This window comes from Protopterus annectens, chromosome 14.part0 (assembly GCF_019279795.1).
Source record: "Protopterus annectens isolate FY-2018-M chromosome 14.part0, PAN1.0, whole genome shotgun sequence".
Taxonomy (NCBI): domain Eukaryota; kingdom Metazoa; phylum Chordata; order Ceratodontiformes; family Protopteridae; genus Protopterus; species Protopterus annectens.
In genome coordinates, this window is record NC_056748.1 from 15,295,560 (window position 1) to 15,311,245 (window position 15,686).

General features: G+C 38.0%; 1 protein-coding gene across 2 annotated transcripts in view; it reads left to right on the forward strand.

The window, feature by feature from the left end:
* The window catches only part of RBM20 (RNA binding motif protein 20), a 1,470,922-nt gene that overhangs the window by 1,080,603 nt on the left and 374,633 nt on the right, over window positions 1-15,686 (forward strand). For both annotated transcript variants that reach the window (XM_044055714.1, XM_044055715.1), the window contains exon 6: window positions 7,556-7,644. In XM_044055714.1, coding sequence (XP_043911649.1) covers window positions 7,556-7,644 — 89 coding nt within the window. The remainder of the gene's footprint in view (window positions 1-7,555; window positions 7,645-15,686) is intronic.

Here is a 15,686-nt window from a genome sequence, read left to right on the forward strand (position 1 = left end):
CAGGATTTACACCACTGGGTGACTAGCCTGCCACAGTAGTTCATCTATACAATTTAGAGTGTCCAATCCACCTACTACATGTCTTTGGAATGTGGGAGGAAACTGGAGCACCTGGAGGAAACCCATGTGACTGTAGGGAGGACATGAGGACTCCACACAGAAGGCACCCCTGCTGAGAATCGAACCGGAGGACCACTTGCTGTGAGGCGACAATGCTAACCACTGCAGATGTCTACTCAGATCTGTTTAACATGTTCTTATGTGGTCCTCCTATACAGTGAAAAGTAGGCACAGGAATTAAGGTTGCCCATACCTCTCAACATCTCAGTGCAATAAATCTGGACAAAGCCAAAAATAGTGGGTGGACAAAGGTCCAAAATAGGGATAGAGTTTTAATATTAACTTAAAAAGTTGCTAGAATAAAGGTTTTGCATTATTATATATTTTCTAAAGGATATAAGTCTGAGACTGAAATGTCTGCCTTTATTTAATATTATTCAGTGACTTTAATCTTCAATGAGCCAGGGCACCACAAATGTTATGAAGGACAGACCAAAAATATGTGGCAAAAATCTGAACAGTTTGTGAAAATCTGGACACTTGAGAGGTATGAGGCTGCCTCATTGCTGAGCCCTACACTATTTTTATTTATTTATTTATTTATTTATTTTTGTTTTAAATGTATATACTAGTACACTTCTTCTTCTTCTTTTGGATTTTCCCAGTTAGGGGTCACCACAGCAGATCATCTGTCCGCTCATGATTGGCAGTGGAGTTTTTATGGTGTTGAGTTGCTAGCCCGGCGCCCAACCTTCCACGGAAGGCACACACATGCACACACTCACTCCTAGGGCCAATTTAGAGTATCCAATCCACCTACAGCATGTCTTTAGGAAGTGGGAGGAAACCAGAGCACCCAGAGGAAACCCACGTGACCACAGGGAGGACATGCAGACTCCGCAAAGAAGGTACCCCAGCCTAGGATCGAACCGGAGAACCTCTTGCTGTGTATATACTAGTACACTAATCACAGTTAAACTTTTGCAGGTACAATCCAGATGAATAACAAAAAATAGCTTACTATAGTACAGGAAAACATAACAAAAATATTCCTGTGTGCACACATTTAAGAATAAACACTACTATATATGCAGCCTACAAAACACTTTTAGAGTACCCTTGTAAAGAGGCATGGAGTTATGCCTACAATCCTAAATACCTGCGTTCAGTCAGCAGCATGGAGGCTGGAGTGGACAAGTTGGAGAGCAGAGGAGTAAGTAGTCATTGTTGACGTGTCCGTCCTGGGGATGGGAGGTGATTAAGGCTTGCCACTTGAGTGGCACCTGGTGGAAACACTGGGTGTTGCACCCATGGAAAATGGGTCCACTGAGTACCTGCTTCCCAGGATGCATGGTGTTTTGTCTGAGCATGAGCTCTAAACAATGAATTAGCAAGAAATAGATAAAACAACTGCTACTACTCTCCTGGTTCCAAAGTGGTATGCTGAAAAAAGCTGCATGTGTACATCCAACAGGTTTAATTTACTGCAGTGTAATGTATCACTGAGGTGTGCCTGTTGTAATATTATTGTAACTAATAAGAGTCTTGATTTAGTGTGAGAAGCTTTACATCTCTTCAGTTGAGTTTTGTTGCCATTTAAGTTCAAGGAAATAATAACCTTCAGTGCACTTGTTGCTATTTCTAAAGTATGAAAATATTGGAATATTTACTAGGAATATGCACAACTCTTTTAAGAGCTATGGCTCAGAAAGAACTGGAATAAAAGAATGTCAACAGGTTAGAACCTGTCATATCTATAGACCAAGGATTAGAAGGCATCATCCTTCCATTCTTATGAATTATATAGAAAATGACATTTTGAAAAAAATCTTTGCCAAAAGCTAATAATACAAGCAGCAATGTATAAGCAATTGAGCAAAAGTTAAATCTGTGACAACAATAGCTAAACTGTATACTAGACCACTCCCAAGACTGGAGGCATATTTAAGGCAATGCATGTGAGTGGTATCTGAAAAGGAATAGTTTTTAGAAGCTTCCAAAACTGACCAATGCTGCTTTAGGTTATTGCATAAAATTAATAGAATAAAAAGCTTGTTTAATGTCTGAGGATTATTTAGGAGGATACAAGGAAAATATGTTAGCCAGTCAGCAGAACTATTTGTCTGGGTACAAAGTGCATTCTCTACTTCTACTTAAAGGACTATTAAAATGAATTAGTGACGTGATGGAATCTGGCGTGTAATGTCTGAGTGCAAGAAGGTAGAAATCATACAAAATACTTAGCTATTTCAGCAAGAAAGCAGGCAGCAGGAAACTGTTGAGACAAGTAGCTAGTAACTACATTATATATTTCTTGATAGTGATGGGACTGCTGTGTATAAGTGGACTATGGACTATGGTTAGTTTATTTGGGGGGGGGGGTAAAGCCAAAATCCATGCATGACTTACTCAGACATTTTGCAGGTTCATTATTTTGAATGCTAACATTGGCACCATCTCTCATTTTAAGGCTGGCAGAACTCAGAATATCTAAAACCATTACAAGAGTCAGAACCTAAAGGCCAAACAGCTGAGTTTGATTAACAGTATCACTTTCTCTCCTTGTAATCTAATCAAATTGTGCACTTGCAGCACAGTATAACTAGCAGATCAGTGCATAAAAAATATCTGAATCAGTTACCTAGTTTATTTTGGAATGTTATTTTAAGTTGAAAACAGAGGACTAGGGTATAAAAATGAATATGATATCTTACTTTAAGATATCTGTTTCCCCCTGTATAGGAGAAAACCTAGTTGTTATGATTCTGCAGGGGTACCTGTGCTGCTGCTAGACAATAAAAGATAATCCACTGTCCCGCTAAAGTAAGTTAAGCAGAAACTTTTTGGACTAGTTGATTCATATGAAGAAACAACAGTAACTTACGTATATATTTGAGGTTATAGCTACGAGGAATCTATGCTCCTGACAAACTGAAATCCGTTAGCACCTTAGACAATGAAATATCAGCCAGACAGGAATACATCTGACAACAGCTCTCCTTCCTTTGTAAGATAGTTTTACATTCTTGTTACAGTTGTGACAACTCTTAGTGTAAGCCAGACGGCATGGTCCTATAGCTATGTATGCTACTATGTATTAGCAGAAAACATGGAGAGAGCAAACACTTAGCAATTGCATGCATAGGGATGTGGTTAGGCACATAAAGGATTGCATGCTCTGTGCCCATAATGGAACAGTTTTCCTCCTAAGTTATTTTTTCTGCCTAAAAAGAAAATCTTTTCATGGCTCCTATTCATGCATATTACTTAAATTTAGGATGGTGGTAAGGCTATAAAACTGTGAATTGACAGCAGGGCTATATATCTATATTGAACAATTTATGTATGTGTGTGTATGTGTGTGCGCATGTATATGTATAGCTCCAGTTCTAGCCTAGGCAGTGATGAAAGTATGAAAACTGGTAGAATGGAATTTGGTTAAATCTCAAACCATTGAAACTCAATGGCAGAAAACTCATTTTGTCTAACTGCAATTAATACAAAATATCACATAGTTAAAAGTAACTGAAAAAAGTGTTTTTGCATAGGTGGGGTGTGCAAATCTCTTGCATTCCCCCATGTGGATGGCTTCATCATCACAGACCCTTACTTAAATATACAAAGTCCACCGTCACATAACCAGGTAGACAAAAGAAAAGACCATAGACAATGAATCATCACCATAGCACAAGTAGCAATTGCACCAGCAGGGATTGTCTATAGTTATCACCACTTGCCATGTTTATAACTGGCCAGGTAATCATCCTCGTATACATCTATATACTTGTCCTTCTGTAATACAGGACTATGTGTAATTATGTTGCAGTCAGCTAAATCAGATTTTAGCCAAATATCCGAGTTTTCAACCATTTGTTTTCAAAGTCTTATATCTATATATCTATATGTATAAAATCTATGTGTGTACATCATTATAATCTCTTTAGTTGAATAAACTCATGCCCATTTATATCAACACTAATTATATGAAAACACCACAATGGGTTGAAATATGGTCCTGCACGGGAAAAGACCAGTCCTCCAAGCATAACTCAACCCAGAATCACCCAATATATACACACACACACACACACACACACACACACACACACATATATATATATATATATATATATATATATATATATATTATATAGATGTATTCAGTATGAAGGATTGAAATTTCAGAACATCAAACCTCTGATCACGGAAGACCAGAAATGCTGAAATATTGATCCTGCAAAAAAAATAAATAAAACGTGAAAACTTCTTATTTCAGGTTTTTGCAGGGGGGTAAGCCCCCCTGAACCTCCCAACTCCCCTGCTACTTAAATATGCAAACTCCAAGATTGCACTACAGTGAATAGAATGGTAAAGTTCCCATTCTGCTCTGTACTGTGATCTCCATTCACAAGGTTTGATATTTCAGCACTTTGATCCTTGGTCTTCCACTATCAGAGGTTCGATGTTCTGAAATGTTGATTCTTCAAAGTGAAACTATATATATATATATATATATATATATATATATATATATGTGTGTGTGTGTGTGTGTGTGTGTGTGTGTGTGTATATATATATATATATACACACTATATATATATATATATATATATACATGTGTGTGTGTGTATATATATATATATATATATATATATATATATATATATATATATATATGTCTATATATATATATATATATATATATATATATATATATAGATATAAAAACCTTGGAGTTGGTATATATAATTAACAGGGATGTGTGTGTGTGTGTGTGTGTGTGTGTGTGTGTGTGTGTGTGTGTGTGTGTGTGCGCGCGTCTGTGTTTACATGTGTGTGTGAGTCTCTGTCTGTCTGTCTGCCTGTCTGTGGGTGTGTGTGCAGGCATTAGGAGACCCTTGCAGTGATGCGGGTGCTCACATCAGCCCATGGGGATGGGATTAGGGCTGAAAAAAATAGAAATGCCCTGGCACCCTGAGTTATTGGGAGATTTAGGCTTTGCCCTGACAGACTGAGAGAAATAACAGTAACAAGGGCTTAAGCAGGAGGGGATTAATGGTGATGGTATCCCTCCCCGAGGGTCCCTTGGGCTGCTGGGCGTAAGGGTTGTTAAAGGTCTGGTCTGCAGAAGGCTGATGGTTGTTGGATGGCTTTGACACCACATAGTCTTCATGCCTGCCTGGATGATGGTTACCTGCAGTCAGCTTGTGCCCAAGTCAATGGCCACACTGTCACTGACATGGAATAGATGAGCTAGAACTAATGGGGAGGGGGCTAATGGTCAGCACATGAGGCAGCAAAAAGAATATAAGAAAGATGAAGGAAATTCATACATATCTTTTAGTTGACTCCTGTGCAAGATGGCTTTGACTGACAAGAGCTAAGCTAGTAACCAGTGAGTCTAGTAACTCATTAATCAAGACTGGTTTAGAATCAGCATGGTCTTTCAATCTTTTTCTGTGATTTTTTGCTGTAAAGGAATAATAGTTGTCAGAGTCTGATCCACAAAGACATTGGGCCTAATTTCCAAACACTTGCTCTCATTTTAAATGACTACATACACCGAGAGCAGGTCTCTTGGAATCTGTCCCCTGGTGGAAACTTTGTTTTTAACTAGGCCTTACACTGAAGTAAGTCAATTACACTGACAGCATCTCTTTTGGAATCAGGCCCATTGTCATGTAGAATACAAAATACTCCATAATATTTTTCACATATTAAGATTTATCTCTAGGTTCATACCATTAGGTTGTACAGTCTTATAATTTATAATAAATTTGGTTTCCAACACTAATAATTTGTGCATAAAATTATTACAACCATTTTGAGGTGTAGTTAAAACACTAAAGAAAAAAACTACTGTCAGAACCTGCATGTGCTGAATGAAAATGTTAGGCTACTGGGTTATCCAAATTGTAATTCATAATATCTCCCAGGTGTTCCAAAATTCGTATCTTCACCATTCTCTTAGTTTGACCACATACCACTTAGTGGCTGTACAGCCACAACCTATGATATACACCACTCCACAAGAATGGCAATCAAAATGGTCAGTGGCCCTATATTTCCTACTATTAATACTACCACCACTTAAATTTTATATTTTGGCACAAATCGTACATCTCCCAAAAAGGTAGGATTCCATTTTAACTTTCTCAACTCAACCCTTCTTTGAATTTAAAATTTCTTTTAAATTCAAAAATCTACCATAAGAGAAAAACTACCCTTTTGGGAAAAATCTCTCTCAATACCTCATCCTGACCGATAATGGGCCACAAATTATTGACCAAATTTTTCATTATATCAGAAAAGGGGGAAAATATGCTGACAAAGAAACTTTGATTTCCCCTGTCGTCTAACACCCTGCCATGCATGTTCAAATCTTCCTAACCTTCCACTCTACCATCCAACTCACAACCACTTTTGACATCCACCCTTTTGGTTCCGCTAATCCTCGCCTCAGCTTTGTTTAAAACTCTCATGGAATACCCCCTACCTAATAACTTTTCTCTAATCTTACAAAACTCACTTTCCACCTGCAACTTTTCAAATGTATTATTGAATATACATTTAAATTCCCCATAGGGTAATGAGTTTAAAAGATGGGGGGGGATGCATGCTGCTAGCATGAAGAAAATTATTCACCGCTGTGTTGTTACTGTATGGCCAGACTGTACACTATTGACCCCACCTACATACAATTTAATGTCAAGAAACTGCATCACTTGACTATGCACACTGTATGTGAATTCCAAACCACAGGAATTCCTTCCCAGTTGCTCCATAAACACTTCAAATTCCCTAACTTCCCCTTTACGCACAAACATTAAATCATCAATATGTCTCATCAACAATAACATTCTGAGAAAAAAAATTTGAAGGATAAACATACTAACTTTTAAAATAAGCCATAGAAATGATAGCATATGAGTGGGCATAAGAAGCCCCCATGGCACTGCCTTCCTTTTGCAAAAAAAAGTCATTTTTAAAAACAAAATAATTGTGTGTAAGAGAAAATTCCAGGAGCTGCACCAGGAAAGTCATACGAGGGTGATGAGTGGGGTTTGGAGGCAGTTGAAAAAATGTTGGGTGAGGGTCCTTGTATGACTGTATTCTGTTTTTGTTTGGTGAGGTGTGAATAAAAATGGTCCAGTGCAGTATGAACACCACTGTGGATAACAGACTGTTTTCCTCCAGGATATATTTATAAGTTGTATTTTTCCCCAAAGCAATCCTGTTACCGCAGATCTTGGCCAAGTATTTGGTACATAATTTAGTTATTTTTGGGTCTATCAGAACATTTTTAATCATAAGGTATGGTAAAGTTGACTAAATTTCTGGTAATCCATACCCTGGAATTCCTTATCTCAATTATTTAAATTATTACTATATAAATGCCATATAAAATCACATGTATGTCCAGCCACTTGGCTATGCACAATGAAGAACTTGTTACATTTTCATTTCATCTTCTAATCTTTTTTTTTCTTAATAGGAACAGCTATACCTTATATGCCTGCTTCACTGGTAAAGCCATTTCCTCAGATGAGCACTGGATTTTGTATGTCAACTGCTACTTCAAAAGTAAGGATATTTACTCATTAAACTGGCTCGAACATATTTATACAAGTATATCTGAAACATTAATAAGCAAAGACAAAATATGTTACAATGCAATGTTCCTAAGGCATTTTGCTGTTTAAAACATTCTCATGAAAGAATACTCAGAGAATGCTTTTACTTAATATATATTTATAATGCAGTAACAATCAGCTTCATCAAGCCAGACATCTGTATTAAGTGAAGGACAGAAACAGCTAGCTTCTCTTTTCATATTTTTGACAGCTGCTAATATAGCCAGTAACTAAAATTATCAGAGAAACACAGTAGCTTAACTTACAGCACTGGCTTCAAAAATATGCCAGTGATCAACATGAATAAAGCTGCTCTGTTTAAATTTTGACTCTTAGCTGTGGTTTTACAAATCTGAAACATTCTAATTCTGAGCTATATTCTGTTTTCTTTACATTGATTCAGGTGCTAAAACAATATTTGAAATAAAGATAAACTGGTCAGATTGTTGCTATTTTTTTTTTATTTGCATTGGCTAACATACTCAGAATATCTTTAGCCTTTATCTACAAAACAGCTAAGCAAGTTTATGCACTGTTATTTGTCATGAATTTCAAAAAGCTGACAGATTCACATATGCTAATAATATCTTTGAAACTTTTGCATAAATACATTACAAAATAACCATTTATACAGAGAGAGTTAAATCTTACTTTTGCAAAAACAAAACGGTAAAAAATTTAAATTTGTATGTTAGCTATTATTATTTTTTTTTAATTCCTAACTACGACATTGCTGTTGACCACACAGAGTACTTTTTTCTTCTTTGATATGCACATTTTCAGCATATTTTTAATTATTTTGCAGTTATATGGCAATCACTTACTAACATTATATACTCTTGCTGCACTCTTCTGTCCCATCACAGATAACTTGGCCCATGGATCTTGCATATTTATCTGGCCAGATTTAAGTCTATATGCATAACTAAAATTCACACCAATTATTTGTGCATTTATCAGTCTGTCTCTGGATAACATAACTTGGAATGTGCAACTGGAGTTTGCAATCACCACTCTAATCCAGTCCCCTGAGTCTAATAACATAGATGTGAGCCAGGAGTCACTCAGTAGTTTTTTTTTAGTTTCTTCTAGAAATAAAATACAAAGTTAATACCCACTCTACCCACTCTGAAATTTTGCAATGCTGGTGACAAAGTGAAACAGATTTGAACCTAAGGTATTTGAAGTAAGATAAGAATGTACTTTTTGTCATCTTCTAGGTAAAGCCCTGTTTCATATAGCCAGTCCAATACTACTAAGTGAAACTCTAAACTAAGAGACAAAAAAATAAACACAATTAGTTCCATTAAATATGCTCTGCTTTACTTTGACGTTCACACATAGGAAACTTTATTCCATATATTCTCTTTACTTCCAGATACTGTCAGAAGATTGTTGCACCCTAAATTAATTCTTGTCAGTGTTTATAACTTTGCTGAAGTTGGGCTTCTGAAAGAACTGTGATTGCAAGAACAGATCTTTCTGTGCTCAATAAATGAATAAATAACAGAAATACATTTATTTTCTAAAAATTTTACACTTATACATTAAATGTTACTCATTTAGATAATTTAGAAAGCAGACAGAGTTACGTGGACTGGGGAACCAGTAAACGTAAATAAATTTTTTCAGAACCACTTAACTTTCTCTCTGGAATTCTTTCATTACAGTGTTTATCTTAAGTCAGTCAAGGTCAGTGGTACAAGCCTCCTTCTACAACACAGCATGTGAATAAAGTACTGAATAAAAAAAAATGTGTTTTTAATCATATCTTAACAAAATGTGTTTTCAGGTACCTATTCATATTTTAGTTATACACTGTAATAGGAAAAAAATGGCAGGATAAAATGCATCAGTGAGGCATAAAAAGCAATCAGCACAAAAAAATGGAGAATGGATGTAGTGTCCTCAGATAAAACCACAAGAAAATTCCAAAAAGCAAACTTGAGAACAAAGCACAGCTAAACCAGTTTATAAAACGTTTAATAGATGAATGCTTCCACAGCAGAAAACAGGCACTTCTTCAGATCATTAAACACAATACTGATACATTTAAATACATGAACATATACAAAGTATCCACTGAATCCAGCAATACAAACCATGTGACCTTAAATAAAATCTTAAAAAGACAGCTAAAAAACACATAATTTGTATTGTTAGATTCATTGGATACTTTGTATATGTTCATGTATTTATATGTATCAGTGTTGTAGTGTTTTAATGATCTGAAGAAGCACCTATTTTTTGGTGTGAAAGTGCTCATCTATTAAACATTGTATATATTGGTTTAGCCGTGCTTTATTCTCAACTTTGCTCTTTGGAATTTACTTGAAATATAAAAAGAGTACACATTATCTTTTTTTATAAAATTAACAAACAAAATAAAAAGTGTCAATGGTGAAAACATAATACATTTCTGTATATTAAATGTATGCTACTCATACTATTGTCCTAAACTAGTTCCAGTGGTGACTAAGTCTTGTTGTTGTGTCTTTCGGCTTTTCCTGGTTAGGGGTCGCCACAGCGGAACTCCGGTCCGCTAATGATTGGCAGTAGATTTTTACATGCCGAGTTGCCGACCCTGATGCACAACCTTCAACGAAGGTACGCCCATTCACGCATGTCTACACACAGAACACGCTCTAGCTGAGAATCGAACAGGACATCGTCTTAGTGTGAGGCGACAATGCTACCGCAGCACCACCACCGCAGTCTTTCTTATAATCAGAACTATGTGGTGTTAGTCTCTTGATAATTTAAACTGCTCTCCCATGGCACAAACATTACTACTGATAATCTGAAAACAGAAATGAGCAAGGCCTAAAAGTAAAATTATCCAAAATAAATAATGTAAATACTGTTATATAACATAGCATTTATGTATAGCAAAGTGCTGCAAGGAAGGATATGTGGTGTATGGTAGTACTGGTAGAGGGCAGTGAGTCATAAAAATCCCATCATCAGTAACATTGTATACAGCAGATCAGTGTAAGAGATTTGCCCCTATATCTGTTATATTATGTTATGTTATATTATATTATATGGAAAATATAACATAATGCAAAGTACCATTCTGCATTGCTATACAGCTAAAATGTTCTGATTGATAACATGTTGGGGGGCATAGTACTTGGCTGCAGTACGTAGTACTAACATGCTGACCCCATTTTTTAGGGGCCCCATATTGCCATGCTATCCAAACACACAGCATCTTTGATGACATATAGTATTAGGAAGGTACCCACCAAACCGCAAGGTCCTTCTTCAACTTTACTTCAGTCTAGACCGTGGTTTGCTTTATTCACTGATGCTTTCAGCTGTTTACTTGAAAGAAGCCTTATAAAAATGAAATATTTTTAAACTGCTCTGGTGCACTGTGTATGTGTCTGGTGCTCCACAGTGATTTAATCTGTCTTACTGGTGTTATATGAAGGGAAGAGGTATGAGGGGGAGTTCCTCTGGAGAACGAGCAAGCCTTTTAAGTACACAGGAGATGCCTGTAACTAAATAATAAATGTCCATTTTTCTGACAGTTTAGCACAGCAGATTATGATGCTAATGAGCAAATTTCTTCTCTTTGTTAGATTCCCTCTATTTGCATTCACGTCTTTGTGGTAGCTGTTGTCTGCCAAACCATGTCTTCTTCTATCAGTATGAAATGTTTATGTATATTGAGCACTCCTACCAAGTTTCATCTGTTATTCTAGTTATATTAGTTTAGAATTTATTTGGAGAACATGTAATTGAACCGTCATCACTTTGTAGTTACATTTTAAACTGCATTCCTGCACCAAACTTCATCAATAGTAGCCACAACCCATTAAACCATATTAAGCTCTGTTACTACCTGCATGGATTTTGCTTATTGGGTTTACTGCTTACCTGCCTACCCATTTATTTGGCTTTTCACTTCCCTGTCTGGTTTTGTCCAGTGAGACTTTATTTATTTTTCTGTGAATTCTGCCATTGCTTGGTAACATACTAACATACTTATCATTTGTTTACCTTCAAAGTGTTGCCAAACTATCCAAGCATCCGCTATCTTTTCGATAACTTGCTCCAGAGTTGTCCTAACATTCAGCAATCTCCTGGCAGACTGGTGCTTGTCTTTTTTTGTCATACAGCCTTCCGATAGCTTGTGTGTGTTTCTGATTAATGCTGAACTGTTCTGAACCATCTCACAACCTGACAAAACCTTTTCCCACGATAACTTTTGTCCAGGCAGTCCTGCAATTGTCTCTAGCCTTGGCCTTTGCTTCTTTGCCCCAGGACTTGTCACATTTGCCAGTGACTTATAGACCTGAGTATTCTCTGGAGTACAGTGTTTTTTCAGCAATCCTTGCCTTCTTTTGCCATTTTTTCATAGTAAACCATTGTTATTATTTCTGCGTACTATTTTCAAACACATACATTAAATTATTCTGGGAAAAATCTTCTGTTGTTTGCCTGTAAGCCAGCTTTTTGGCCATACATAGGTCTACCTCCACATATAATTTGGGCAATATTCTGTTATCCCTGTTTACTTTCACAACTGAAATTTGATTACATTTTGCTGCACCCTTTTGGACAGTATTTGCTATGGACCTAGGGTACCAGGTTTCTTATTTTCCTGTTTTACATGTATTTTTACAGTTACTAGATTTTAGACTGTGCAGTAATCATTTTTTTTTCTGCCTGGTTACAATGGACTGTGCACACAAATGTGTTTTTTACAGTTTTCTTCTTGAATTTTGTTTTACATCAATTTGTGCTACAATATGATTGTTTTGTTTCAAGTTTTAGCAGTCCTATAATTTTGCATGTTACTGGTTATTTAACCCTCATTTTTACTTTCAAATGTTTTCAAAGGTTAATAACTCATATCCCTAGAGTGAGCCTTTGAGGAATTTGTATCCAGTGTCCAAGGGTCAAATTTGAATTTACTAATGTAAAACTCAAATTTAGTTTTAATTGATGTCAGAGTAAGGCCCTGATGTCTCTCTGGTAGCCAGTTTTTAATTTTGCTACTTCTTCAAAAAACATTTTTTATTAAAAACAGAATGGGAAAACACCTGGCACACTGGGCATTAAAAACAAAATATAACCAAGAAAAAAAGCAACATTCACGCTGTTATCCATTCAAACCAACACTTTATTATACACAGAATGAGCACTTTCACCCGTTCATATTCAGACTTCTTCAGACTCATTTTTTTTTTTGGAGGGGGTCTGGGTGGTACAGCCTGCAGTGTGAAAGCAAGATGGATGTGCTGTTGTGGGGTAGCCAGGTAGGTCCAGAGGGAATGGTATGGGAAAGCACATATGCTCTTCCCCTATACACTGGCAGCACTAGTATCACTCACTAGCTAGTGGGGGATGTTAGAAGCGCCAGAGAGCTGGGGGGGGGGTTCTGCTGTCTTCCTGGATGATGGCCTCACGAGTGGCTCTCTTCTTGCAGTGGAACAAATGGGATAGTGATGGCTCTTGCCCTCACTGGGAATTAATGGGCTCAAAGGCTGTTGAGGGCTAATTGTCAGCAGGCAGAGATCTGCAAAAAATAAAAATAAAACTTGTACCAAGTCTAGAAATACAGCATCTACATGTATGTGAAAATCCAGTGTATCAGCTCCACAGGAGTAGCACTGAATTAATTTGTCATACAGGATCATAGAGATAGGAGCCCATGCTGGCACAAACCTATTTTCTGAAGTAGATTAGCTGTCAGGAACTTCAGCATGATTTTTGCAAAAACTTTGCTTATTAACACTTTTTAGACTTACAGGCTTGACTACCCAGCAGTCCTTTGCCCTGTTAACACCCCTCCTCACCCGTCTGTCACTCTGATGGTTGGGCTGTAGTAGGTGTTTTGAGCTGGGCTACCTGTTTGCATGAGGTCAACCCTCCCTGCAATCCCCCTAGAAAGGTACTCTCAGCACTCTCATCCACAACAGCTGCTGCCACAGGTAGGGAAAGGGTGGCTGATGCACCTGCCTCGTGTTTGCATTAACATCTGCAGAAGGGAGATACAGTTTAAAGGGTGATTCTTACCCTTCCCTTTGAATACATACCACACAAACTGCCATATATTTGCAGCTTTAGCAGACGTACCACCACTGTAACCCCCAAACTGTGCACTGAAAATGAAAAGAGCAGCAGTAGCACCAGTACAATAGTCTGAAGCAAGTTCCTGGCAACAGAGCGGAAGATGCAGCCCTGAAAGAAGTGCACAGTGTTCTGCTGTCCAGTAGCAAGATGTATGTCCCAGGTGTGTTGTATGTGCAAGCTTTTGCCTTACAGCAGTGTATGAGAACACAAATTAATATGTTCTATGGTTACCCTCAACTTGTACCTGCATGTAACCCATACATAATATGTTTATATATCTGCTCTGTAGCTGTGTGAAGGCAGCCCACTATCGGGACTGCTTATGTCTGTACTGTACTGTATATCCCACACAGCTGAGCTGAGACTGAATACTGGACATTGTATTCCCAACTTCAAAGCCCACTAGCCTGCTGTTACCTGTGACCCCCAAGGTGCCCCCTATCCATGCTCTCTGTGAAGTGTGGCCTTCCCCTATATATGCCTTTGGACATCTATACAGAAGCCACCCTTTACATGTATACATATGTCCCTACCACTGGTCGGGGTATCAGTGAAATAGCTCAGTATCCCTGCAATAATGAATTTGTGGCACTTACTGTGTTCCTATCCCTGTCCAAATCTGTACTGTTATGTATACCTGTAGCAACCACCTCTTTATAATTTTTAGCCTACTGTCTCAAGCAGTCATTGTCTTACAGCTATATCCCTGGTTTCATATGTGTCATCATATCTTTAAGAGGGGGCAGATGGCAAAGGTTAAACAGCTTCAACTGAGCTGATAACAGAATCCTGCTTCATGTACTTAGGACCCATAGGCACTTCCTTCTGGGGAGTGGAGATGCTCACTAGCCGCTATTGGACTGAATATAGAGCACATTTTTCCATGGCACCAACATGATCAAGCCAGCATGCAAGAAGACATGCAACATAGTAGGGGAGAGGTCAGCCACTGGAGAGAGGTTGCCTCCAACTACAAACCTATCTGATGAGGAGATCCATGTCCCTGCATGGAGATGAAGAAGGCACAATTGTCATACTTGGAAGAGTAGGCACAAGTTCTGGGAGATGCTGATTTTCCTGATATCATAGGTAGAAGCACCAAGTTTTTAACCATACAGAATATATGCAGTGCAACAGTCACATTTGGAGTGTAGGCACGTCACAAATGCCACTGCATATATTTCTCATAGTCATGTAAGGTGTGCAAGCACAGAGGAATGTTTGCAGAGGTATGTCTGTTCTATATCTACATATTCTGCACCACTGTTTGCATGCACAATGTAGGGCCTTGCAGGTAGTATGCATACTGAGATCCATTGTGTTCTGCCTTGTACTGAGTATGCATATGTCACTCTACTGCTTTAATGACAACTGTACAGGCTGAATTAGAACTGCTGGTTGATGTTAGCACCTATGCAAGATTTGACAATGATGCCGAGATACACACTGAGACACAATCGGATATCACAGAGGCAGTGTCTCCTTCCTGGGTAGTGTGACTGCTCACCATTCCTGTTGGGGGGAGCTACCATGACTGACAGCACTGGTAAAGCTCCTCCTATAAAGGCTTTTAGTGCCATCATGTCACAGCAAGCTTTTGATATGGGGGGCATCACATGCAGGGCTGTCATCTGGGCACAGTCTGAACTCACTCGTGATGATACAGAAGCAAATAGAATGGTGTGTGGCTTCCATGAAGAGGTCACCCAGCACTGCCAATGCTTTGGTGAGGTTATAGTGTCCAGTGTGAGACCATGTTAGGTGTTGTGAAGACTATGGTGGTACACACTGCTGTTATATCCACCTCTGGATGATGTTGGTATGTTTGCTGTGACAAGGGCTGCTGTAGGCAGTTTCCTAGGACAGATAGCCAGCCTGCATTCTTCCAAGTAATCATACTATATA